Source organism: Eubalaena glacialis, chromosome 11 (assembly GCF_028564815.1).
Source record: "Eubalaena glacialis isolate mEubGla1 chromosome 11, mEubGla1.1.hap2.+ XY, whole genome shotgun sequence".
Taxonomy (NCBI): domain Eukaryota; kingdom Metazoa; phylum Chordata; class Mammalia; order Artiodactyla; family Balaenidae; genus Eubalaena; species Eubalaena glacialis.
In genome coordinates this window covers 65,960,588-65,987,452 of record NC_083726.1, presented here as the reverse complement: position 1 = coordinate 65,987,452, position 26,865 = coordinate 65,960,588, and the positions used below count along the sequence as shown (strand labels likewise).

The window sequence follows — 26,865 nt, the reverse complement described above, 5'->3', positions numbered from 1 at the left end:
CCTTAATTAAATGCCCAGGGGTTGCTATGGAAACCAGAGCTTCCAAATCCTGGTCAGACAATGGGGAGAGGAGCTGCCTCCAGCCTAGACAAGTGAAGCTTCAGGGACCTTGTCGGGGACAGGAATGGGGGCCAGAGGGTGAGAAAAAGGAGGTGCCAGCCAAGGAGTTCAGCCTCCCCTCTCCGTGGAACTGTGGGAGGGGGCCTCTCCAAACCGAGGGGTCTGCCTGAGATGGAGGAAGTGGGGGGGAGCATGGCTCCGGGAGAGGGGAAGGGAATGGGGGCAGCTAGCTGGAGACAGGCACTGCCCAGAACTGAACACCTCCTTTGTTGCCAGAGGAGAAGGCCAGCCAAGTTGGTAAACAAAGGGAAGAGGCCAGAGGGCAGACAGCTAAGCGATAAGGCTGGGGACTGCGAAGACCTGAGTAACGGAGCCTGAGAGACAGAGGGGACGTTCCCGAGTCCCACTGATGGGCAGAACGTTGGCATATATTGTCATCTGGACATACACAGTCACTAGAGCCACACGGGACCCGCGCAGACACATACCTCTATGGGAACAGTGTGCACTGAAGCACCTGTCTTTGGGGACACTCAGACCCCCAATGCCTTTGTCCCCCCCAGCTCCCCTCTGGAGCCCTTTCTTCCCCCCCGGCCTTTGGAACGTCTCTGTAAGGAAGGCAGTGGACAACCCTCTGTAATCAGCCCGGCCTCCCGCATGTGGGGCAGCAGCATATTGGGGTCAGGGTCTTCAGTGGGTCGTGGATCTTGTTACCACACGTCGAGGGAAAAGATCCCCATTTTGAAAACAGTACAATACCTACCATTAATCAGCACTTACGTGTCAGGCAACTCTGCAATGATTGTCTTCGTTTCTTAGAGAAAGGAACCTGAGGGGAAGTTAAGTAAGGCAGGCCTCACAGCAGTCAGGAAGCGGCAAAGCTGGGACTTGAACCCAGGTTTGTCTGGCTCTAAAGCCCGTGTGCCTTCCCACTTGCCCCGCCTTTGTTTCAAAAACCTCTTGGAAACTTTTCTGAACAAGCCCACTCTGTTCTCGTCCCTTCGCTCTCCCACTCGGTGTTACCTAAATACTTCTCTAGAAGCAATTCCCAATTTGTAAGCTGGTTATCTAAAGGGTTTATATATAACTTGGTTGTTTGGAACCCAAACATATTTTTTCCCAGAGAAAAGGTATTAAATGAGTCCAGAAAGGCCACTTGACCTAGAATGCAGCTGACAAGTACATTTGGTTCAGGACTAGCCCGGGGCCCCAACCATCGTTAAATATTATTGTTTCCTGGAGAAACATATCCCCAGTTCACTGGAGAGAAAGAAACAGCTTTCTGTTCTCACTTTGTCCTTCCTCTCCATCATCCTGCTGTACCTGTATCCCAGCTGATGGAGTGGCTGAGGCTGGGGGGTGACAATTCATAAATCAGGCTACATTCTGAGTGCTGACCAAAGTGGGTGTTTCTTGAGAAAACGGCCCAGAGTGGAGAGGGTTAAGAAACCAAGCCTTGAAAAGCTGAAAGAACTGTTTAATTGGCACAGAGAAGGCTTGAGGGTGGAGGGGCGAGCAGGACGGCTTCTACAACTGCTTAAAGGACTATCCTGATTGCATATAGCTCCAGAGGGCCAAACTAGGACCAAGTTGTAACAGGGAGTCAGATTTTTTTTAAAAAGGAAGAACTTTCTAACTATTAAATCTCTTCAAAAATGGAACGGGCGTCTTGGTGAAGTGGTGCGTTCTCTGACACTAGGAATATTCAAGGAGAAAGTAGATGACTGCCTACTCAGCACATGGTAGAGGGAAGGAAGCATTGGACCAGTAGATCTCTGAAAGGCCTCTGAATTCGTATACTTATTTAGCAAAATGTTATGGAGTGTCTATATGTGCCTAGCACTATGCTAGGAGCAAGATTTATAGTGAGAATAGGGTGGGGCCCTTGCCCTCAGGGAGCTTGCGGTCTAATAGGAGAGTTAAGCATTAAGCACAACTGGATCTATAACCTATAATATAGGTTATAAGGGGAAATAATCGGTTACTACTATGAGAGAATAACAGAATGGATCTAATTCAGAGATGAGATCCAAGAGGGCCTCTCTGAAGAACCCACAGCAAGGCTGAGATCTGAAGGATGAGTGGGGGTCAGCCTGGGAAAAGGGGAGGGGGTGTGTGTCTGTGTGCAGGGGGTGGGGTGGTTCCCGGCAGAGGCCACAGCAAGTGACTTGGGGCGGGAAAGAACAGTGTGACTAAAACATTGTGAGTGAGGAGACAATGGCAAGAGATGACATTGATAAGGGAGGAAGGGGCTGGCACACCTTACCTGGTCCCCTGACCTTCTCGCTTACCTAGTTGCCTTTCTCCAGTCCTGGAGCCTTGGCCTTAGTCTAGCAGTTCCCCAAAGCTGCAAGGGCCCACCATTTCCCGTGGCTCCTCCCACTGCCCTGGGACCCCCACAGAGCAGGCCTCCTAGCACTTTATCAGTGTCCTAGGAGGTGGAATGGTAGAATTCTCACCTGTCTTATGTGGGAGGCCCAGGTTCAATTCTTAGCTCTTGCAACTGCCTTCCTTTCAAGAAGGTAGCATAGCTCAGTGGTGAAGAGCCCAGACTGCAGGCAGCCTGCCTGGGTTCTGATGGTGGCTCTGTCACTTGCTGTTTGATCTTGCCAAGGCACTTAACTGCTCTGTCCCTCATTTTCCCCATGTGTAAAATGACACTGATGATCATGCCTATTTCCTAGGAGTGTTAGGAATTAAAATTTGTTAAGCGTTTAGAACAGTGCCTGGCCTGTAGTAAGTACCAGATGAGTGTTTGTTTGTTAAATAAAATAAATCACTGGCAATAAATCATTGCAACATCTGCTTCCCTGTCTCATCCCGTGCTCTTCCACTTCCACCCCTAAGTCTACAGCAGGGATCCGGGGGCCAAGTCTACTGCTCTCTCCCCTCACCTGCTTTTCTAGTCAAGGCTGCTTCTGGCCACAACTCTGGTCCTTAAAAAACTAGGCAGAGCTCAGCTCACTCCAGCCCAGCCGTCCTCACCCCCAGAATAAAAGATGTTCCTAACGGTAAGCTGAGTCAAACCAAGGTGCACTCGTGATTGCTCCCTCAGCATTCATCCTCCAGCTGTTTTCAGAGGCTGAGGGTATTCTGGATACACCGAATATATCCCTGAGCCTCATGTCCTGGGCCCTAGGCCTGATCCCCAAGACTGAGTATAAAGCTACTCCCACGTGCTCCCACACTGCCCTAGGCTCACTCTCAGGGTTGAACTTACACTTCTACAGCATAACCACCGGCTTTCCTGCCGGTGTCCTTGAGGGCGGCAGCTGTCTCCCTGTTTTCTCTTTTCTGTTGCATCCCAGGGGCTACATATGGCACTTATCCTCTAGCCCCATTTCTCATGAGTTCTCCGCCTGGCATCTCTGAGCCAGCCACACAGGCCTGCTGTCGGCTTTTCAGGTTTGCTGTTCTCTCTCCTCAGGGCCTTTCCATGTGCTTTTCTCCCTGCCTAATGTGTTCTTCCTCAGGCCTTTGCTTGACCAGCTCCTGCTCCTTCTTCACGTCTCAGCTTACCTGTCACTTTCTCCAGGAAGCTTTCCATCAGGGCCCTGGTCTAGGTCCTGGTGGGTATCCCAGCACCTGCATTTCCCCATTGTATTTTAAGCATTTCCTTACTTATCTGTGTCGACGAAAATAATCAATAAACAATCTATAGTAGGAATAAAGTTTTACTTGAGCCAAACTGAGGACTAGAGCCAGGAAGACAGCCTCTCAGGTAACTCTGAGGAACTGTTCTAGAAAAGCATAGTTTTCAGCACAGAACAAAGAACATCAAACAAGTCAGGGATACATTCCTTGAAGGTTTCAAAAAAAAAAACCAGACCAGCACAGACACAATGAGTCAGTATGGCCTTGGCAAGTGGGAAGGGAGTCTTATCATCGAAGGAATACCAGAATTGGCTTTCTGGGAAGGGAGGTATTTCATCTTTACTTTTTTTTTTTTTTTTTTTAACTTTTTTTTTTTTTTTTTTTTTTTATGGCTGTGTTGGGTCTTCATTGCTGCGCACGGGCTTTCCCTAGTTGCGGTGAGCGGGGGCTAGTCTTCATTGCAGTGCGCGGGCTTCTCCTTGCGGTGGCTTCTCTTGCTGCAGAGCATGGGCTCTAGGCGCGTGGGCTTCAGTAGTTGTGGCGCACGGGCTTTGTTGCTCCGCGGCATGTGGGATCTTCCCGGACCAGGGCTCGAACTCGTGTCCCCTGCACTGGCAGGCGGATTCTTAACCATTGCTCCACCAGGGAAGTCCCTCATCTTTACTTTTAACATAGACATTCTTTACTTCTGGTCAATGTGCCCTTTTCCTTAATAATTAAAGCAGTTGTACAATGTATGTTTGATAGGCCATAAACACACTGTTCTAGTTAGCATTAAATTCAAGTTAACTCATGTATAAGCCAGAATGACTTCCCCATACCTCAACATGTGAAAAATTCTTTTGTCATCTGTGTCTCCCACTAGCCTGTCAAGCTCAGGCAGGGTGGGGGTCATGTTTACCTAATTTGTATTTACCCTCAGTGCCCAGTGCAGGGCTCATAATAAACCAGGAGTTTAAGCCCTGGGGCCCATGGATGAGCTCCCAGGAGTTCATGAGGCTCCCAAAATCATATAACAGTTTTTGTAGATTTGTAGTGGATTCCTTCTGGGAGAGAGTCTGTATTTTTTATCATAACCTCAAAGGATATATAACGCCATCCCCCCACCCCCCAAAAGGTTAAGAACCACTGTGTAGGCATTCCGTAAAGGCTTGTTTTTGATTGGATGCATTCATCCATGAATATAACCATTGATACTCAATAAACAGTTATTGAATGGATGATTAAGCCTCCTCTTCAGGGTTAGGGTGCTTTTAATGTTTTCAATGGATCAGGAAAAACCTCAGAAGAAACCTTTGCCAGTAAAAGTTTAAGTGCCCTTGCTTCAGCCCCTGACTCGGTGGCCCTAAATACCCCCTCTCCCTACCCGGGCGCACAGCCTAAGACTAAAGCTTCAGAGGCTCACAGCCCCTGCCAGAACTCATCTCCTGTCCTGAAATCCACCTACTGCGCCTTTGCAGCCTGTCAGCTGAAAATAATCCTGGTGAGAACAGGGGTGGCAGGAGCAGAGTCCTACAGAAGATTTGACGGAGGGAGACTCTGCCCCCTGCTGGCTGCCCTGCTCCCCTTCAGTCGCCCGGCCGCAGCTCCAAAGAATGAGGTCAGAGCAGGGAAGAGGAGAGCGAGGTGAGGCAGAGGGGCCAGGGGAGGGGGTGGCCCCCCAACCGGGCAGTCTCTCCCATCAAGATTAGGCTCTGTCTAATCAAACAAGTCAGGGGCGGTAGCTTCTGCTTTGAAACGCCCACCGCTTCCCCTCGCAGGGCTCCTACAGTCTACTCCCAAATTAGGAGCTTGGGGAGGGCAGGGGCTGCCGTGGGGGTGGAAGTCCTTCTGGAGCTCAAAGGGAGGTCCAGTCACTCAGACTTGGCTTTCTCATCGATCTCTTTTCCTGGAGCCTGGCTACTGCCGACACCTTGGGATCCGGAGCCAATTCTCTGCATCGCCTACACTTGGCGTGTGGTGTACCAGCCTCCCCACATCACCATGGAAACAGGAGTCTCTGCATCCATCCCAGAACTTATTTGTGAAGCTAAGAGAAGAATCTGAATTTCAGGGTGGGGTGCATAGGAAGGGCAAAGAGAAAACGTTCACAGAAATTGTGGGGAGAGGGAGAGAGACGTCAGGGTGGTGGAGGGATTGCTTTATAAGGGTTACTGGAATAACTTGTACCCTGTGAAGAGGAGCAGCTTCCTTGACAGACCATAAAGGCAATCCTTTCATGGGCTACTGGTCAGCTCAAACTAACCAACCTCTCCGCGGGCTGTCCTTTGTAGCTGTATAATCTTGAGTGAGTTCCTTAATCCCTCTAAGCATCACTTTTCTCATCTGTAAAATAAAAATAATAGCAGCGCTTACTTCACAGGGTTATTGTAAGAATCCAGTGAGGTAACGCATACACAGCACTTAATACAGTGCTTAGCACACAGTGAGTGCTCAAAATGTATTGTCGCACATGCTTATGTTTCTATATATTTGTATATATTTTTTAACATCTTTATTGGAGTATAACTGCTTGACAATGGTGTGTTAGTTTCTGCTTTATAACAAAGTGAATCAGCTATACATATACATATATCCCCATATCGCCTCCCTCTTGCGTGTCCCTCCCACCCTCCCTATTCTATATTTTTTAAAATATTTACTTATTTATTTATTATTTGGTTGCACCGGGTCTTAGTTGCGGTACGTGGGCTCCTTAGTTACGGCAGGTGGGCTCCTTAGTTGTGGCACATGAACTTTTAGTTGCGGCATGCATGTGGGATCTAGTTCCCTGACCAGAGATCGAACCCGGGCCCCCTGCATTGGGAGCGCGGAGTCTTATCCACTGCGCCACCAGGGAAGTCCCTCTATAGTTATTTTTTGTGTCTCCTTAGCTAAATTGCCAGCCCTTCAATAATACTTGAATACTTCACAATTTTTAAAGTACTTTTGCACACATTTCTCTCATTTGTTCCACCCCAATCCTGAAAAACAGAGAGGAGATTACTCTCCCCACTTGGTAGGCAAAGATGCAGATTCAGAATTTAAGCTTGTTCAAAAGCTCAGCTCTAACCTGGTGCTAAAACTCAGGGTTCTATAGAGCCTGGGTTCATTGCCCTGTTCACTCATATCCTTTCTGCGTCCCAGCACAGTGACACAGATGGTCAGTGCCTCATTGTTTGCTGACACTGATCCTGGAGCAGGAGTCTCCGGGAAAAGCTAGTCCTGAAGTGTGGGCCTTGGGTTTGACCGTGAAGGAAGCATAAAACTCTTAATTGAATCTATAATTAAAAACATTGCCACAAAAGGGGAGTGACTGCTAATGGTTTGGGGTTTCTTTTTGGAGTGTTGAAAGTGTTCTAAAAATTTTTTCTTAATTTATTTATTTTAATTTATTTATTTTTGGCTGTGTTGGGTCTTCGCTGCTGCACGCGGGCTTTCTCTAGTTGCAGCGAGCAGGGGCTACTCTTTGTCGCGATGCACGGGCTTCTTACTGCGGTGGCTTCTCTTGTTGCAGAGCACGGGCTCTAGGTGTGAGGGCTTCAGTAGTTGTGGCTTGTGGGCTCAGTAGTTGTGGCTCGTGGGCTCTAGAGCACAGGCTCAGTAGTCGTGGCGCGTGGGCTTAGTTGCTCCGCGGCATGTAGGATCCTCCTGGACCAGGGCTCGAACCAGTGTCCCCTGCATTGGCAGGCGGATTCTTAACCACTGCGCCACCAGGGAAGCCCCTGACTACGTTAAATTTTTTAAATATTGTGTTGGTTAAAAACAAGCAAAACATTAAAGAGATGAAAAGGAAAAGGAAGAATATTATGGTATATAAATTAAATTTTTTTAAAAAGTAAAGAAAGTGGAAAGGTAAACCACTGAACTGGAAAGTATTAATGCAAGGGAGTAATAAGATCCCAGGGTTGGAAGGGCCAAGTAGCAGCACTCAACCACCAAAGGCCAGGTGAGAGTGGCTACGTCAATGGATAGCAGATTCAAAGCAGAAATCAGAATATCGGGACTTCTCTGGTGGCACAGTGGTTAGGAGTCCGCCTGCCAATGCAGGGGACACGGGTTCGAGCCCTGGTCCGGGAAGATCCCATATGCCGCGGAGCAACTAAGCCTGTGCGCCACAACTACTGAGCCCACATGTCACAACTACTGAAGCCCGTGCGCCTAGAGCCCACGCTCCACAACAAGAGAAGCCACCACAATGAGAAGCCTGCGCACCACAATGAAGAGTAGCCCCCGCTTGCCTCAAGTAGAGAAAGCCCGCGCGTAGCAACGAAGACCCAACGCAGCCATAAATAAATAAATGAATAAATAAAATAAAACAAAATAAAAAAAGAAATCAGAACATCTGACTCACAAAGACCCGTAACAGTGATTGACGTTGGTCATGGTGTTCCTAGAAGTGACCTAAACAGGAAGCTTACTAAATTCTTACTTGATCCGTATAAGCAGAGAAGTTCTAGGTCAAGGGAACAAAATTCTAACCAGAATCATAAAAACAGAGTCCTAACCCCTCAGTCAATTCCCAGACTTGAGTCACTTTACATACTCAGAGCCCTTTGAATGAAGAAGAGATTGGGTCTTCTTGAGGAAGGACCCCAGTACACTGCCAGGACACTGTTAATCTTTATCCTAGCCTTCCCCAAAAGGCCTTTTACCAGGGTTACTGTGCATTGGGGAAAAGGAAATAATCAGACTTTTCAGGAACACTGTCTCTGAACTGACACTAATTCCAGGAGACCCAAAATGGTGCCCACTGTGGTCCTCCAATCAGAGTAGGGGCTTCCGGAGATCGTAAGATGATCAATCAGGTCTATCTCACCGTGGGCTAGTGAGTCCCTGAACCCATCCTAGGGGTATTTTCCCAGTTCTGCAATGCATTATTGAAATATACTCAGCAGCTGCCAGAATACCGACATTAGTTCCCTGACTTGTGGAGTGAGGGTTATTATGGTGGGAAAGGCCAAGTGGAAGCCACTAGAACTGCCTCTACCTAGGAAGATAGTAAAGCAAAAGCAATGCCATATTCCTGAAGGGATTACACAGATTACTACCATCCTTAAGTTCTTGAAAGATGCAGCAGTGGTGATTTCCACCACATCACCATTCAACTCACCTATTTGGCCTATGCAGAAGACAGATGGATCTTGGAGGATGAGAGTGGATTATTGTAAGCTTAACCAGGTGGTGACTCCAATTGCCAGATGTGGTTTCATTGCTTGACCAAATTAACACACCCCTTGGTACCTGATATGCAGCAATTGATCTGGCAAGTGTCTTTTTCTCCATCCTTGCCAATAAGGACCACTGGAAGCAGTTTGCTTTTAGCTGGCAAGGCCAGCAATACACCTTCACGTTCTGCCTCAGGGGTATATCACCTCTGCAGCCCTATGTCATCATTTAGTTCACAGGGATCTCGATCACCTTTTGTTGAAAAAGCCAGTCTCATGCTCACAGTATTTCATCCCCCACTCAGCAACATAAGAATGGACCTTGGGGTTGGAACACTTTCTTACCAAGAGGTAAAGTGCCTACACAGCCTGTGCACATTGTGTGGGAATCTCTCTCTCTTTCATGCTCAAAGTGTACTTTGTTCACTTAAGCAAATGCATCAGTGGTCCTCAGGCATGCCCCCAGCTATTTCATATTCTATGGGGGAGGGGGAGGGATCCTTTTACTTGGCATGTAGGCCAATTGCCGAGCATCTGCTTCCAGGAGGGACCCACTGGCTTTCAGGGACCAACACCCACTATTGAAGTTGATCTTGCTCTGTCTCTTCTCTATGTGAGTAAAGCACTGTTCCATCCAGTGCTTGACTACATTGTTTTCCTTGGCAACTCTGATACCAAGATGCAGTGGGCAGAAGTGTATAGACTTTTTTTTTTTTAAAGATGTTTTCTGGCTTTATTTATTTATTTATTTATTTATTTTTGGCTGTGTTGGGTCTTCGTTTCTGTGCGAGGGCTTTCTCTAATTGCGGCAAGTGGGGGCCACTCTTCATCGCGGTGCGCGGGGCCTCTCACTATTGTGGCCTCTCTTGTTGCGAAGCACAGGCTCCAGATGCACAGGCTCAGTAATTGTGGCTCACGGGCCCAGTCGCTCCGCGGCATGTGGGATCTTCCCAGACCAGGGCTGGAACCCGTGTCCCCTGCATTGGCAGGCAGATTCTCAACCACTGCGCCACCAGGGAAGCCCCAGTGTTTAGACCTCTATTCCTGGCGGCCAGACAGCACTGTGATGATCTTAGCTCTTCCTCCATGTAGTTGGAGTCCTCCCCTGACACTGGTCATCAATATATGATGTTCTGCTTGATACCTTTCTGATCCACAAGATATCAAACTTGCCCATTACATTGATGACATTATGTAGCTTGGACTTAGTGAGCAAGAAGTAGCAACTACTGCAGACATTGGTTTTTATTGGTGAAACATATGTGTGTCAGAGGATGGGAAATAAATCTGGCTAAAGTTCGAGGCCTTTCCAGCTCAGTGAAATTTCAAGGGTCCAGTGGTGTGGGGCACATCAAGATATCCCTTCTAAAGTGAAGGACCAGTTGTGGCATCTGGCCCCTTCTACAACCAAAAGAGAGGCACAACACCTTATCGGGCCTCTTTGGATTTTGGAGGCAGCATATTCCTCATTTGGGTGTGTTACTCTGGCCCATTCACCAAGTGACCTGAAAAGCTGCCAACTTTGAGCGGGGCCAGAACAAAAGAAGGCCCTGCAACAGGTCAAGCTGCTGTGCAAGCTGCTCTGCCGCGGGGGCCACACAATCCAGTAGATCCAATGGTGCTTGAAGTGGCAGTGGCATACAGGGATGCTGTTTGGAGCGCCTATAGGTGAATCGCTGCACAGGCCCTAAGGATTTTGGAGCAAAGTCCTGCAGTCCTCCACAGATAACTACTCCTCTTTTGAGAAACAGCTCTTGGCCTGCTACTGGGTCTTAGCAGAGACTGAATGCTCTGAATGGACCACCAAATTACTATGTGACCCGAGCTGCCCATCAAGCCATCAAGTTGGGTGTGCAAAGCTGCACTCCATCATCAAATTAAAGTGGTATATAAGAGACCAGGCCTGAGTAGGCCCTGAAGGCACAAGTAAGTTCATGAAGAAATGGTTCAAATTCTCATGGCCTCCCACAAACTTCTCTTCCAGCCTGCACCCATGGTCTCAGGGGAAGTTCCCTGTGATCAGCTAATGGAAGAAGAGAAGACTCAGGCCTGGTTTGCAGTTGGTTCTGCACAGTACACAGGCACCACCCACAAGGGAACAGCTGCAATACTACTGACCCTTTTGGGGACATCCTGAAGGACATTGTGAAGGGGAGTGATCCCAGGGGGCAGAACATCGAGCAGTGCACCTGGTTGTTCACTTTGTTTGAAAGAAGAAATGACCAGACATGTGATTATATTGATACATTAGCTCCTGGGCTGTGGCCAATGGCTTGGCTGAATTGTCAGGGACTTGGAAGGAACATGATTGGAAAATTTGTGACACGGAAATTTGGGGAAGAGCTATGTGATAAAACTCTCTGAATGGGCAAAAAACGTGAAGATATTTGTGTTCCAAGAAAAAGCTCACAAAGAGTGTCCTCAGCAGAGGAGGATCTTCATAATCAAGTGGATAGGATGACCTGTTATGTGAATACCGTCAATCTTTTTTCCCAGCCACCCTTGTCATTGCACAATGGGCCCATGAACAAAGCAGCCATTTTGGCCAGGACAGAGGTTATGCATGGACTCAGCTACATGAGCGTTCACTCACCAAGGCCAACCTGGCTAAGGCAATCACTGAGGGCCCAATCTGGCAGCAGCAGAGACCGACACTGGGCCCCCTGCATGGTACCATCCCGCTGGGTGAACAAGTTGATTATACTGGACCACTTCCATCCTGGAAAGGGCAGTGTTTTGTTCTTAATGGAATAGATATTTACTCTGGATACACATTTGCCTTCTCTGCATGCAAGTTTTCTGCCCAAATTACCATCTGTGGATTCACGGATGCCTTATCCACCATCGTGGTATTCCACACAGCATGGCTTCTGATCATGGAAATTAGTTCTCAGCAAATGAAGTGTGGCAATGGGCCCATGCTCATGGAATTCACTGGTCTTACCATGTTTTCTGCCATCCCAAAGCAGCTGGTTTGATAGAATGGTGGAATGGCCTTCTGAAGACTTGGTTACAGTACCAGCAATAGTGGCAATCCAGGCAGGACTACTAATGGCCCAGACCTTTCGGGAATGAGAGTTTGGGTCACCCCACCAGGTAAAGAACCATGACCAGCTGAGGTGCTTGCTGAAAGCAAAAAGAATGCAGAATGAATAGTAGAAGAAGGTAGTTATAAATTTCCAGTACAACAAGATGACCAGTTACAGAAATGTAATTTCTGTAATTACAGGACTGTAATAGTTATATTTCCTTCTTGTCTTGTTATGAATATGTTTGTGTGTGTATAAAAATAAAATATCTTTGTTTTTCCCCTCTCTTATTCCTTATCATGTAACATAAAAAGTATTGACTTTATTTTATAATATTTAAGTACTATGACCTTGTTATTGTCTTTATTTGGAGATTAGGTATGGTTTAAGAAGATGTGTATTGACGAGCGGTGGACTTGTGATGGTAAATTTCATGTGCCAGCTTGACTGAGCCACAGCGTGTCCAGATATTTGGTCAAACATTATTCTGGGTATGTCTGTGAGGGTATTTCTTGATGAGATTAGCATTTTAATCAGTAAACTGAGTAAAGCAGATTGCTCTCCCTTATGTGGGTGGGTCTTATCCAATCAGCTGAAGGCCTGAACAGAATAAAAGGGCTGAGTAAGAGGGAACTCCTCCTGCCTGACTGCTTGAGTTGGGACATTGGTCTTTTCTGGCCTTTGGACTCAGACTGAAACATCAGATGGATGGAAATATATATTTTATGTTGTAAATATTTATATTTGATATTTATATTTTAAATATTATACATTATATATTTAAAAGATTGGTTCTGTTTCTCTGGAGGACTCTGATACAGGCATTATATCTCACATTTAAAACAACTTTATTGAGGCACATTTTGCATATCATAATTTGCCCTTTTCAAGTATATAATGCAATGATTTTTTTAACCCAAATTCATCAAGTTGTCCAAAATAAATCAGTTTCAGAACATTTTCATCAACCCAATATGATCTCTCATGTGCATTTAATGTTAATCTCCCCCCCTCCCCCCAAGCAATTTGTAGTTTACTTTGCATCTTTATAGCTTTGCCTTTTCTGGATAGTTCACATAAATGGAAACTTACATTATGTGGCCTCTTGTATCTGGCTTCTTTGAGCATGTTTCTGTGGTTTATCCACATTGTAGCACGCATGCATAGTCTGTTCCTTTTTTATTGTTGAATAGTATTCCACTGTGTGGAAAGAGCATATTTTGTCTACCATTCACTTGTTTTGGGACATTTCGGTTGTTTCCAATTGGGCTATTATGAGTAATGCTGCTAAGAACATTCCTATGCAAGTCTTTATGTGGATACACTCTCATTTCTCTTAGATTGATGTCTGCACGTGAAATTGCTGGTTCACACTGTAAATTTATGTTTAACATTTTAAGAAACTGCCGAACTGTTTTCCAAAGTGGCTGTACCATTTTGCATTCCCACCACCAGTGTATGAGGGTTCCTGTTTCTCCATATATCTCCAAAATTTTTTATTACTTGTATTTTAAAATATGGTCATTATGTGAAAAATAATCCAAAAAAGATTTTTAAATGGTCATTTAGGAAGCTAGGGATTTTGAGAAGTAAAAGACCCTCTCTCAAAAACTGACTGCGGTCCTCCAGCGGACAGAGGGCGCTCCAAGCCAAGACCTCTTCTCCTAGCCGTTACAGCGCCATCTTAGCGAGATCCCCGTTGCTAGGAGACGGAGATGCGTCTTTTGGTTTGGGAGCCTTGCTTCACCGCTATCCCAGGCTATCTCTTGCCTCAGGTCTGAGATCTAAGGTCCAACTACCCTCCAGGGGCAGTTCCAGAAGTCACCTTTCTGGGGACATTTTCCTCCTACCCCCTCTAGCGCTGGCCTTGGCAGGCGGAGGATCCTCGCCCAGATCCAGCTATGTCTAAGAAAGGGAAAAAGGCCAAGATGCCCCTGTCCGATGAGGAGCAGCTGCTTCTGTTTCAGCAGAAGTTGCTGGCAGAGGAGGAGATGGCCAAGAAGAAAGAGAGGCTCCTGAACCAGTTCTTGAAGGTGATGGATTTTAGCATTAACTCTCTGCCCAGCCCCACACACCCCCTGCACTGGTCCTGTTGCCTTGACCCTGTCATTGTGGTAGCCTCATTTTCATGCTAGCCTCCGCTCCTCTGGAAATCTTAAGACCCAGATATACTTAGATTTCAGGCCATATTGTCTGGGGGAAGGGGCAGCTCTCTGTGAAGCATGGAGGGAGGAAGGTGGTGTAGAGCTTGACAATCACTCCTGAGCCCCAGAACTGGGACAGTAGGTGCTATCAGCTGTCTGAGCTGTCTGAAATTGTGATACTCTCCCTCGAGATGGGTCATTACAAACAATATCCTGCTCTGATGCTTCCACCCAGAAGGAAATTCACCCTAGCCCTCCCTAAAATGCCATTGGGCTGCTCCTGTCTTACTTCAGACCCTCCCGAAACAAGAACAGGAACTCCTGAATGTTAGCCATCAGGAGCTTTGGTCCCTCAGAAAAGAAAAAGGGTGACCTTGTTTGTTGTACTGTATCAGGGCTTTTAACCCTGACCTCTGGGAGGGGGTGGTTATTTGTTCCTTCACACAGGACAAGCTGGCCAAGGAGGAGCACAACAGTGCTCTGAACCTTAATAAGATTAACACACAGTGGAGGACGGTCCTTCGGGAAGTCAAGACCAGAGAGCTTCATAAGGACATTGAGATCCTCAGCCAAACATTTGAACGAGTGGTGGACTGCAAGGACAGTGTCATCAAGGCAAGCTCTCTTCCCAAAGAAACACTTGAATACGACTGTCTTGATCTCTTAATAGAATGGGCCTAGTGAAGTAATTAATCTTAAAGCCCTCCCAAGACACATGAAATGAAAACTAGAATATTGAGCTATCATCCTTCTCCCTCTGTTAGAGGAGCCATTCTCCTTGGTCATCTACTGCCTCAAACCAGTACTATATTAGAGTTGTAAGGCACAGTAGACATCACCCAATGACTTGAACTTAGTCCTGTACCTTCATTTCAATGTGAGAAAACTCAGTTCCAGAGGCAGGAACCAGTTTGCTCAAGGTCACACAGCTAGTCAGTGAGAGAGCTGTGACTACACACGGATTTCTTGATTCCCACTCCAGTGCTTTATTCAACCAAATTCTGTTTGGCCTCTTTGATTCAACTTCAGTGGCCCTGGATGAGGTTGAGAAGATCTCCATCGGTAAGAGCAGTTCTGGATCTCTAAGCAATTCAATCAGCCAACCTTATGTTTTGGGGAGGTTCTTGAGTTGAGTACATACCATCTTTTCTTCTAAGGGATTTTTTCTCTTGAGTTCCAAATCCCTTATTCAGGATCCCTTGATATCTGTTCCTGGCTGTGTCACTGTCCTCAAAACTGAACTCATGAGCTCCTCTTTCTCTAGCCAGCCCCATTTCCCGTCCTCCACCATCTGATCTTCCTCATACTCTCTATTTGGGTGGCTGGTACCATTCACCAAATCACCCAACCCAGGAATCTGGGAATCATCCCAGCTTTTGCTTCCATTCCTAACTTCTGTTACTAAGTCTTGTATAAATCTTCTGCTTAAATATTTTTCAAAGTCACACCCTGCTCTTCTTCCCCACTGTCCTGCTGTAGTCGAGACGAGCATTATCTATTGCAATAGTCTCTTTTTTTAATTTTTAAATTTAATTTTATTTATTTATTTTGGGCTGTGTTGGGTCTTCGTTGCTGTGCGCGGGCTTTCTCTAGTTGTGGCGAGCGGGGGCTACTCTTCGTTGTGGAGCACGGACTCTGGGTGCGAGGACTTCGGTAGTTGTAGCACGAGGGCTTTGGTAGTTGTAGCACACGGGCTCAGTAGTTGTGGCTCACAGGCTCTAGAGTGCAGGCTCAGTAGTTGTGGCTCACAGGCTTAGTTGCTCCACGGCATGTGGGATCTTCCCGGACCAGGGCTCAAACCTGTGTCCCCTGCACTGGCAGGTGTATTCCTAACCACTGCGCCACCAGGGAAGTCCTCACCAGGATTATCTTTCTAAAGCAAATATCTGATCCTGTTACTCCACTGCGTAAATCTCCTTAGTGGCTCCCCTCTTCTACAGAAAAAAATCGAAACTCCTTGGAAGGAACATCAAAGCCCTTCATAATCTGGCCTCTACCTGTACCTTTCACATAGCCAGCCTTCTTTCCTGTGCCTTTGCACATGCCATTCCCTATCCCCCCAGTTTTCCTGGCAAACTCTCACTCCTTCAAGAGTGATACAAATGATATCTCTTCTATGAAGCCCTCCTCAGTGCTCTTAGTCAGATGTAGGCACTAAGTCCTTTATATCCCATTGTCACTGGGAAGTCATCAACCTCATAGCATTTTCCATGCTGTAATTTCTTTTCAGAATTTATAAAATCGGAATTTAATCTGAACTTTATACCTGGTTTTTTGTTTGTTTGTTTGTTTTTTCAGAATTTATTGTAATTTTCTACTTATATAACTTTTCCTACTGCAAGACTTCAAGCTCCTTTGGGGGCAGTGAGAATGTCTTTTCATCTCTGAATCCTTGGCATCCAGCATGGTGCTGGTACATAGCAGGTTTAGTAAACATTTCTTGAGTGAGTGAATAGTCTTCCATTATCAGCACCTATTTCAGATCTTTTTCATACTAAACATATAAGGTAAAAGCTAGCAATGTGGTAGTTTACAGTGAGTGGATCATGTGGGCATTTGGTAAATGCTTTTTTGCTTTATTCACTTTAATTTGTTTTACTTTTTTGAATAGGTAGTTCACTCACAATATTCAAAATTCAAATTCTATATAAAAAAGTTATATAGAGAAAAGTTCCCTCCCACTGGTGCCTTTCAGCCACCCAATGCCCCTCCCAATAATTTTAGTTTCATGAGTAAACCTTTTTTTTACACAAATGGTAGTATTACATAGCGTTCTGCCCCTTGCCTTTTTCACTTAATAATATATCATGGGGATTATTCAACATTAGCCCATAAAGAGTTTCTCATTTTTTTTAAACAACTGCATAGTATACTGTATTGTAGTTTAACATGTTACTTTGTCCTCGGTATTTCCTGTGTCTTGGTAATTCGATCTAGAAGCTTGCAGGTGTTGTGTTCTTCTATTAGGAGGCACATTTGTGATGTTAGCAGCTGTTGATTATCCATTAATTCATTGGGGGTTGCAAAATGCTGATTTTCTAATAGTATCATTCTTTTTTCATTTATTAGTTTGAATACTTCTATAAAGAGATACTATCATTTACCATTCAGTTACCCAGAGGTATAGTTTATATAAGAAATGCTCTTTCTCTTCCCTTTATAAACCAATTTAAAAAAAAAAAAGAATCGGTTGTCTGGCATCCTCTAATGGTAACTGATTTTTTTTTAAAGTATCCTGATAAACTCATAATCAAACATATTTGACATGTTTTGATCCATTGCAGTTCTTATCCATATTGATGCTCACACGGTCCCTTTTTTTTCTAGTGGACGTGTTCTCGTTATTTATTGCTACATCACAAACCACCCTAAATTAACGACTCACGACAACAGTTTATTTCACTCTCTCTCGTGGTTCTGCAGGTTGACTTAGCTTACCAGGGAGGTTCTTGCCTGACATCTCTCGTACGGTTTTCAGTCAGATGTCATTTGGGGCTGCAGTCATCTGAAGGCTTGCCTGAGCTGGATGTGTAAGATGACTGGCAGTTGATTCTGACTATCGGCTGGGAGCTCAGCTGGGCTGTTGACTGGAATGAATGCTTCCACACGGCCCCTTCACCAGCACTGGCTTCTCACATGCAAAAGTGGCAGAGCCAGAGCTCCCAGAGCCAAAGAATTGGCTTTAGGGACTAGGGAAAATAGGAACTAGCTAGCCGAATACGTTTTTTATTTTCTCACATAGATGCCATTCAGCCAAAATGGTAACTCTGTGTTTCCTACCCAGTCGTTAGCGAAGGACCTGTCAGAAGCTGAGGAGCAGTACGCCCACGCGCTGCGCAGCCACTTGCACAACATCGACCGGCTCTTGGCCCTGCAGAGATGCCGGCTCAGCCTCCTAGAGGAAAGTTACAACGTGGAGCTGGAGGCCCTAACCAAGGAGTTTGAGACAGAAAGGTATGGGGACCTAAGAGGAGATATGGGGGGGTTGAGCCCAGGGGACTATCCAGAGCCTATGTCAAGATGCTGTCTGTAAGCAGCCACCCACTTTCAACTATCAAAATCCTACCCATCTACCTATCTGGGGGACAGGGACGGGAAGGAGACTTTTCACTGCAACCTTTTGTACTTTTTGATTTTTGTATCACATGAATGTATTACCTATTCAAAAATCAAAATAATCTTATTCATTCTTTCTGGCCCTGAAAAGAATAGAACCCACCTTCCCTCTGTTCTTCTTCAGTACCTAAGAGTTTGTACCATTCGTATAGTTTTATTACATACTGCTTTGCATTGTCATTATTGATCCCTATGCTTTATGCCTCAGAGCAGGGACAGTATCTTATCTCCTATAGGAAGACAATTATTGACCAACATGAAAAAGAGATTCACTACCTACAAGATGTCTTCATGGCCATGGAGCAGAACTGCATAGATTCTGAGTACGAAAGCAAGCTGGAGTTCCAGAGCATGTGGGACGATCTCAAAAACAAGGTACAGAGGGAGAGCAGACGGGCAGCAACTGGGAGAAAGTGAGAGAAAATCGCTCAAGGCTAGTAGAGCTAGAAGAGATCCCTTTAACCAACATAGCCAATAAAATGCCTGTTGCCGCTGTAGGTACCCCTACTGCTTTTTGTAATTTTGTGAAAATTGGTGGGGAGGGAGAACCATTCTGAAATGTCAAGGAAGTGCATTTTAGAGCTAACGCACACCAAGGAGATCGTCTGAATTCACCCCTGTGATTTGTAGATGAAGAAATTAAGGCCCAAAGAAGTGAAATGACCTGCCAAAGTCATGCTGCTGGTCTGTGGTAGAGCCAGGGGGAGAGTTCAGTTCTCCTGTCCCTTGGCCCCAAGAGCTTCCACCACGCTGGAGGCTGCAGACTTAGCCAGCCTGCAGACCTGGGTTTGGGGGGTGGGGCGCTTTGCTTCTTTTTTTTTTTTTTTTTGGCTGCGTTGGGTCTTCGTTGCTGTGCGCAGGCTTTCTCTAGTTGCGGCGAGTGGGGGCTACTCTTCGTTATGGTGCGCGGGCTTCTCATTGCGGTGGCTTCTCTTGTTGCAGAGCACGGGCTCTAGGCGCGCGGGCTTCAGTAGTTGTGGCTCACGGGCTCTAGAGCGCAGGCTCAGTAGTTGTGGCGCACGGGCTTAGTTGCTCCGCGGCATGTGGGATCCTCCCGGACCAGGGCTCAAACCCATGTCCCCTGCGCTGGCAGGTGGAGTCTTAACCACTGCGCCACCAGGGAAGCCCCCGCTTTGTTTTTATTTTGCCTCATAATGTTTCATTAAAATTTTTTATAAGCTTTCTACATTTAAAAATTGGAAGATTTCACATAAAAATCCAAATTTTCAGCTTCCCTTGAAAAATGTAAAGATCTGGTAACACTGGGCCACATTCCAAATGGAGACATTCATGTGAAGCTGAGCAGCTGTGCTCCCACCCCCCCCTCACACACCAATGGAGCATTTCCTCTCTGGTTCGCCACAGGCCCCATCTAGCCCACAGCGCTTATTTATATCATCTGCCTGGTTTGTAGGCATTTTCACTGGCAACCTCTGCACCATGCTGTGCTACAAGCAGTTCAAGAGGGGGAGGTGGCTGGTGGAAGTGAAAGGGTGCTAATAGGGTAATTCCAAGTACTGGCTATTTTGGGGCCACTTCCCAGAATTTAGAAGAGAAGCACTTTCTAAGACTGCAACTGGAGCATAAAGTAGAAGATCTGTGGAGAAGGTTCCAGGATGCACTCAAGAATTACACTGATGCCACAGAGGATCGAAAGATCGCCTTTGAGACTCTAAAGGTAAAGGATGAGAAGAGCTCCAAAGAGATTGAAGCACAGATGAAAAAAATACAGAGACTACAGGTTAGTGCAGCCAACCTGAAAGACTCACTGCTTTAACTGTTCCATTATCCCCTGTTCTTCTTTCCCCAGTTTCTACTGGGCCTCATCACTGCTTGGGGAAAGATGGTATGCTCTGCTATCAGTCCCCAGACAGTCCTTTTACCTGCTCACTGAAGACCCTCACCTAGTCAAGTGTTTCCTCTAACCTACCCTGTTCCTCTAGGATTCCATAATTATTTTAAAAGGCAAGATCATGGTGCACGGCCGCGAGAGTGAAGAACAGAACCAGGACATTCGTGATGACAAAGAGTTGGTCCTTGTACAACTGCGAAAACTTAAGGCCCAAAGGACTCAGGCCCGGGGAATATCACAGGAGAACTTAGTCAAACTCACCCTGGAAAGTAATGCCGCCCTCAAGGCCCTGAGGAAGATTGTCGACAAGGTAACAAAGGGGAGAGGGCAGCCAGAACAAAACCAAGGAACCCGGCTCCCTGCGAGGTGAAAGGGGCTGGGGAGACATAGAGGGCTTCCCCCTGCTTCCTGCCTGAGTGCACACTTGGAATGCCTATTGTATTCCATGTTCCCTCTCCTCTCACATTTTAAGTGAAATTAGTTAATAATGAATGAATTTTAGAAGAATATAAAATACTTGGAATAGTGCTTGGCACATAGCTCTCTCTGTTGGATGTATTTATTACTTTTGTCTCCCATTTGGATAAGTAGCTCCCCTGGATTGAAGCAGGGGAACCAAATCCACTATTTGCCCTCCCCACCCCCTTTCCTAATAAAAGGTCTCTTCTTGCTTCCAATAGGGTGAAAAGATCCTTAAACTTGCTGAAATATGTAGGAAATTTGAAACAGAGGAAGAAAAAGTGCTGCCTTTTTATTCGTCGGTATTGACTCCCGAGGAGCAGGAGGAGATAGAGAAAATTGACCCAGAGGAGTTTAATGAGGAGCTTGGAAAGGTAAGGCTCCTAGGGCCTGGAGGCCATCGCCCAAGGCTGGGGCTGCACTTGCTAACGGGTCCTACCACACACCTTCTCCCTTTAATTCAATTCCCAGGTGATAATGGACTACATAGGGATGGAGAATTTCTGGAAAAGGTACAACAAAGTGAAACTGGAGCGACTGAGCCTTCAACACAGACGTGCCCAGTTGTTAGAAATCAATGAGAAGCTGCGGGAGATGCTCAAGCAGTACTTGGATGGCATCTCAGTGAGTGATGAAGTGCTGAGCCAGCTCAACCCACTCTTCATCGTCAATCATCGCAGCAACTTACCCCAGCCCCCGTCCACGCCTACAGCCCAGCCAGGTGACAAAAAAACTCCAACCACTTACAACATCATTGAAGCAGCCCATGTGATCTCCCACATCCTGTGATACAAGGAGAAAATCTCTTTTCAACCCCCAGAGAATGTTTTGAGAGACCTGAGGACTTTGCTATTAAAAATCTCCATGGAGTTTATGAGCTCCTTGTATCTTTGCCATGTTGGATAGAACAGTCTACTTGGAGGACACTAGGAATACAGCGGCCCTAGGGGGTAAAGAGAATAGCTAGGCAACTACCCAGAGGCTTACTTCTCAATGATGGATTGCTCCTCAGAGTCAGGATACCATGGGAGCCAAAACACATACGTTCGGGACCCAGAGATTCTATGGTCCTTGGGGTAAGTTAGGACAGGAAGAGGAGGGCCAGGAGAAGAGATCCAAAGCCTCCAACCACCCCCATGCCAGGCAAGACCCAACTAAGAATGCCCTTTCTCCCCAGCCCTTTACCTTATTCCCACTTACAAATGTAGCAGCAGAAAGTATCGGGTGAAAAATGCAAAGATTTTTAAAAATTATTGTTTATTTCTTTTTGCTCTTGTTTCGTTTCTCTTCCTTGAGCTTCTTTTTGGAGACTTTAGGTCTGCTGGCCTTTTTGTATAGGTGATACCCAATGAGGCCCAGGAGGGTTGGCACCATGGCCATGCCTACCAGAGGCAAAATGCCCTTCACCAGCTTTTGCCAGTAGTTGGCTCGGATCAGTGCAATGAGCTCCACATCAAAATGCAGCTCTGCATCCGCTGGAGGCAGAGAGGAGGTGAAGGTTAGAATCCCTGTGCATGTGACCCAGGACTCAAATCTGAACGAAAGCGGGGAGGGCAGACCACAACCACAGCACCAACTGTAAAGCTGGCAAGATTTAAATGTGGGGCTGAGTTCTCTTACAAAGGCAGAAGCAGAGGAGGGTTATGAGCTATCTAGTGATAGTCACATTTACCTCAAATATACAAGTGTGGCTTGTATTCACTGACAGGTCTTTGCCAGGACAGGAAAACTTTCTGTGAAAAGTACTTGTAAAGTCCATTTGTAAGTTAGAGACCTCTGTACTAACTGTACTCCATTTCTAAACAACCACATGGAGAGAATCTTTGCAGGGCTGAAATTAATTGGATTTAAACTAGACTTTTTAAAATTTCACCAACCAATAAGCACACTCAGTGTGATTGTTAAAAAAAAAAAAAGGTGTTTCAACATAAGGGCTAGAGAGGAAGAAGGATGTGGTTTAAGAAGTAAGGAGTGGAGGAATGGACAGGAATGAGTTGGGGGAGAAATGCAAACAAGCAGCACTGGAAATGAGGAGGTAACAGAACTTTGGGTAAAAGAATTTCTCTTTAGTCCCCTGACCCTCTCTATGGGTCTCTGTCTAAGCTGGAACTCGGATAAGAACTTTTATCCCAGTACTCTGAAGTACAAGTCATTTTCGCTAATAGAACATTTCTTATAACCAAAAGCAAGAGATATGCATCTTGGGAAATCTGTCCAGTCTCAGGCCTTCAAAAATAGGTATCAGCAGTGACCTGTGAGGGCTTTTAAAGTTAGGGGGTAGGCTTGGCCTTTTTTTTTTTTAAACTTATTTATTTTTAATTTTTATTTATTTAATTTATCTTGGTTGCACCAGGTCTTAGTTGCAGCATGCATGTGGGATCTAGTTCCCTGACCAGGGATCAAACCCGAGTCCCCTGCATTGGAGGGAGGATTCTTAACCACTGCACCACCAGGGAAGTCCCAGGCTTGGATTTTAAAAGTTGGTTTTTGTTTTATTTTGTTTTGAATTACTTGACTGTGATCATTTTTACTATCTCTTTCCTGGTGGAGGCTGAAAGGAACGGTGGAGATGTGGTGAGAAGCCATGCCAACTGCACAAACACCAGTTTGGAGTTGTAGGAAAAGGGCAGGAAAGAAGTCCAGAGTTCTCGGAGAGGTGGCACAGGCAGCAGACTCATGTGGCTCAAGCAGGTGTCTCCTCCCTAAAGAGCTGCTGTCTGCCAGAGGACAAGCCAGTGGCTTTAACAGGTTATATGTTCCTAGTCCCTGCTGGTGATCTGAGGAGGAAAAAGGTGGCCCTGCAGAAGGAAGCCTCAGCCACTCCTGTACCTTTCAGCAAACTGGGTTTAGACCTTCTCAAGCTCCAGACAAAGTGCATAGCTCCTTGTATGTAGCTCTTAAAGACTGGGTTTTTTGGTTTGTTTGTTTGTTTTTGCTGCACAGTGCAGCATGTGGGATCTTAGTTCCCAAATCATGGATCCAACCTGCGCCCCCTGCATTGGAAGCATAGAGTCTTAACCACTGGATTGCCAGGGAAGTCCCCGGGACTGGGTATTTTGATAGCCACAGAGAGAGGCCTAGTCAGATTACCTGGGATAGATGGCGGAAATCCCCGTTTTCCATAGGCCAAGTGAGAAGGAATGATTACCCTTCGCTTCTCTCTGAGGGAAGGAATGTGAGTCATAGCCAGAGGTGGGAACAGGTGGGCCAGCCACCTCAGTCCATCCGAAGCCCCACCAACAAAACCCTCTGGATATTCACACTCAAAACATGAACTTTCCCACCTGAGCACCAAACAGGTTGACCAGCCAAGGCGTCCATCCCCCCACATGTCTCAACTCCACCAACAAAATCCACAGCCAGAAAGCCTGAGGCTTCATCCAGAGCCTCAGTGCCCAGTGACCTTGACCTGCCCAGTGTGAAGCCAAGGCCCATTCTCCTGCCTCCTCTAGGAGCAGGGATAGCAGAGCCATGCAGAGGGGGTACCCAAGCCCACCTGCCCAGATACTCACCCCACACACATGTCTAGAAGGCTCTGCTCCAGACCTTGAGGAAGAAGACACAACTGAATAGGAAACTACCTACATTCCCCAAATCCCAGGAGAGGAGGATCAAAGGCTCCCCTTGGACCCTCAATTGAGCTCCCCACTGCTGGAATCTCTGGCTTCCAATGTGGTATGGGGCAAGAGGAGTACTAGAAGCGGGGTTTGAACCTCAGGAGGTGGCTGGTAGAGCCCTGGGGTCTTATTCCAGGGGGCATTTCCACTGTAGCTTAGGAGTTGAAGAAGCTAAGCAAGGGCTTAGGTTGGGAAGAAGTGGAATGGGAGGTACGGCTCTCATACCTGGTATCACCTGCTTTTGGCCAAGTTCTATAACCAGAGGATCTCTGGTCAGAGAAGTGTCAAAGATGCGTCCATCTACCAAGCTGCCCTGTGGGGGAAAGAGCTTCTAGAGCACACACCTAGTACCTCTCCCTCCCAGCAGGGCGCGCACACACCTGGGCCTCGGTCGGCAACCCCCTTGCGACTGCTGCCTAGCATTCCCCTCGGGGCAGAAAGGGCTGGCGCTTCTCGGAGATCCCTCCACCCTTCACTTCTCAGGGCCCGGGAGGAACTGGCGGAAAAGCAGGCAGGTAAAAAGAGTAGGGAAGAGGAGCGCCCCTCCCCCGGCCACGTGCTGCAGGACCCCCAGAGCCGGAGTGACTCGCGAACCGCTTGCCACGTGTCCAAGCTAAAGCTGACGTGTTGCTGCAGGGCGCCGCCCCCCCAGGCCCCGCCCCGGCCCCCCAGGCCCCTCACCGAGTAGTGTATGTGAAGCGTGTCTCCAAAGGCAGCAGGCTCAGCACACGGTTCCGGGGGCTCCACCTAGGATCGCACTACAGGAGTCACGGAGGCTCCACCAAAGATCCCGTTCTTGCCCCTAGACTCAGCACCCCCAGTTCAGTCCCCGCACTGCCTCTCCTCCCCGCTCCCAGGTTCCTTGAGACCCCGGCATTCCCCTCACGAGGCCCGACCTCCACAGAGCCCGCCCGGGACTATCTCCTCCTCACCAGGGTCTCTACTTGGAGGGTCCGGACGGGACTTTCGGTTTCGAAGCCAGCCTCAGCCCGGCACACCGCCCCACAGAACAGCAGCAGCAGCAGCAGACGCAGCGGGAGAAGCGAGGGGCGCAGGGTCATGACTGGACGGGGGCAGGGCACGGGACACCCAGGACAGGCTGGTGGGTGGCAGCGCCCAGGCCAGACTGGACGGGACGGGGCGGGTCGCGACGCGCGCCAGCTCCTCCTCCTGCAGCCCTTCCTCCACCTTGTCCCCACCTCCTGGAGGGAGGAGGCCGCGGGAGCTCTCCCTGCCCTCTGAGATTCTGACCTGTCCGTTAGCCGTTCGGTCCCATAGCGAAGGGCTGGGTCACGTAATAGCACCCATTTACGATTACCTATTGTGTTCCAGACACTTGTCTGTAATCCTCAAAACCACCTTGAAAGGTAGGCATACTTGTTTCCATTTTACAGATGAGGAACTGGGTGTTCAGGTTAAGTAAGTTGCTCAAGGTCATCTAGCTGGGTGGCGACAGAGACAGGATTCAAACCCAGGACTACCTGAGTCCAGCCAGTTTGCACTCTGGTCTTTCCTCTTAAAGATATATGTGTCCTCACACCTGTCCTGGCAGTGTCTGGCTGGCCCACCGCAACCCAGCAGCTGCCAAAGGTCGTATCCCTCTCCCATATCCAGCCCTTCAGCTTGGTTTTCTGGAGGTCATATACCCAAAAGGAGGAAGGGTGTTGTCCCATCACCCTGTCCTTAAGGTAACTGAAAAGAGCACAGGCTATTTCACTGTAAGGATGGGGTGAAGCCCTGATCTTTTCCTCTGACATTACCATTTCCTTTCTCCTTTCATCAACAAACTTGTCAAAAGGTCAGCTACATACACCCCTTTTATGTTTGTGCAAGGACTTCAGTTTGTTTGTTTTAGAAATTCTTTTTATTTATTTATTTTGGCTGTGTTGGGTCTCCGTTGCTGCGCGTGGACTTTCTCTAGTTGCGGCCACCGGGGGCTGCTCTTCGTTGCGGTGGCTTCTCTTGTGGGCTTCAGTAGTTGTGGCACACGGGCTCAGTAGCTGTGGCTTGCAGGCTCTAGAGCGCAGGCTCAGTAGTTGTGGTGCATGGGCTTAGTTGCTCTGCAGCATGCGGGATCTTCCCGGACCAGGGATCGAACCCGTGTCCCTTGCATTGCCAGGTGGATTCTTAACCACTGCGCCACCAGGGAAGTCCCAGGACTTCAGTTTTTAAAAGACTTCTTAAGTTATTTCAGGTGACCCTACCAATCCCCTGCTGCATGATTTAAGCCCTCACTGCCCACTCAGGCCTTGGGTATCTGGATTCTGCTCCCTTAAAAGTCATCAGTGAGCTCACAGTCACCATATTTTGGATCACTTCTTAGGCCTTGTCCTCTTAAGCATCTCTCTGGTCCATGATGCCGTTGAGCTCTGACTGCCCTCCCAAGCTCTAGACACAACTGTGTACTGGGGATCTCCACCTGGATGTTTGACCAGCACCTCAAATCAACAAACACAATACCGTACTCATTCCTCTTTCTCCTTCCATCCCACCTGCAACAATCTAGACTTCACTCCCAACCTCCTATTTCTGTTCCTGGTTCTGCTATCAGCACTCTCTTTGATTCTCCTCTCACCCCCACATCCAACCAGTCTGCTTTGGATTTTCCCTCCACAGCCTCTCCAGCTCTTTCTTTCCATTCCCACAGCTACCACCATAATTAAACCTTCATTATTTCTCTCTTTTGGGTTTTTTTTTTTTAAAAGCCCCCTCAGCAGGAGGAAATTTCTGGGGGTGATGGAATGCTCTATATCTTGATAGGGATGTGGGTTACATGGGTGTATGCCTGTCAGAACTTATCAAACTGTATAAGATCTGTGCATTGCACTTTATGCAAATTATACCTCA

At 47.1% G+C, this 26,865-nt stretch overlaps 2 protein-coding genes across 2 annotated transcripts; one reads left to right on the top strand and one right to left on the bottom strand.

Annotated features, from left to right (window-relative positions):
* The first annotated feature begins 13,567 nt into the window (after nucleotides 1–13,567).
* On the top strand, nucleotides 13,568–21,283 carry CCDC65 (coiled-coil domain containing 65). The gene is made up of 8 exons (XM_061205386.1): nucleotides 13,568–13,863; nucleotides 14,422–14,589; nucleotides 17,759–17,928; nucleotides 18,327–18,465; nucleotides 19,634–19,831; nucleotides 20,034–20,252; nucleotides 20,623–20,775; nucleotides 20,873–21,283. Exons 1-8 carry the CDS (start codon nucleotides 13,732–13,734, stop codon nucleotides 21,188–21,190), a joined length of 1,497 nt encoding a protein of 498 aa, XP_061061369.1. The 5' UTR covers nucleotides 13,568–13,731; the 3' UTR covers nucleotides 21,191–21,283.
* A 358-nt stretch (nucleotides 21,284–21,641) lies between these two features.
* FKBP11 (FKBP prolyl isomerase 11) lies at nucleotides 21,642–25,154 on the bottom strand. Its single transcript, XM_061205389.1, has 6 exons — nucleotides 24,951–25,154; nucleotides 24,700–24,765; nucleotides 24,244–24,331; nucleotides 23,914–23,947; nucleotides 23,492–23,562; nucleotides 21,642–21,876 (listed from the first exon to the last, which is right to left on the bottom strand). Exons 1-6 carry the CDS (start codon nucleotides 25,077–25,079, stop codon nucleotides 21,659–21,661), a joined length of 606 nt encoding a protein of 201 aa, XP_061061372.1. The 5' UTR covers nucleotides 25,080–25,154; the 3' UTR covers nucleotides 21,642–21,658.
* Nucleotides 25,155–26,865: the final 1,711 nt, after the last annotated feature.

Excerpts from the sequence above, each read along its gene's own strand:
- CCDC65 (XM_061205386.1), top strand. The coding sequence starts at position 13,732 with ATGTCTAAGAAAGGGAAAAAGGCCAAGATGCCCCTGTCCGATGAGGAG. Across the intron at positions 18,466-19,633 it reads GGGACGATCTCAAAAACAAG|AATTTAGAAGAGAAGCACTT; the intron begins GTACAGAGGGAG and ends GCCACTTCCCAG. Across the intron at positions 20,253-20,622 it reads TGAGGAAGATTGTCGACAAG|GGTGAAAAGATCCTTAAACT; the intron begins GTAACAAAGGGG and ends TGCTTCCAATAG.
- FKBP11 (XM_061205389.1), bottom strand. The coding sequence starts at position 25,079 with ATGACCCTGCGCCCCTCGCTTCTCCCGCTGCGTCTGCTGCTGCTGCTG. Across the intron at positions 24,332-24,699 it reads CGCTTCACATACACTACTCG|GGCAGCTTGGTAGATGGACG; the intron begins GTGAGGGGCCTG and ends TTTCCCCCACAG. Across the intron at positions 21,877-23,491 it reads ATTTCCGCCATCTATCCCAG|CGGATGCAGAGCTGCATTTT; the intron begins GTAATCTGACTA and ends CTCTGCCTCCAG.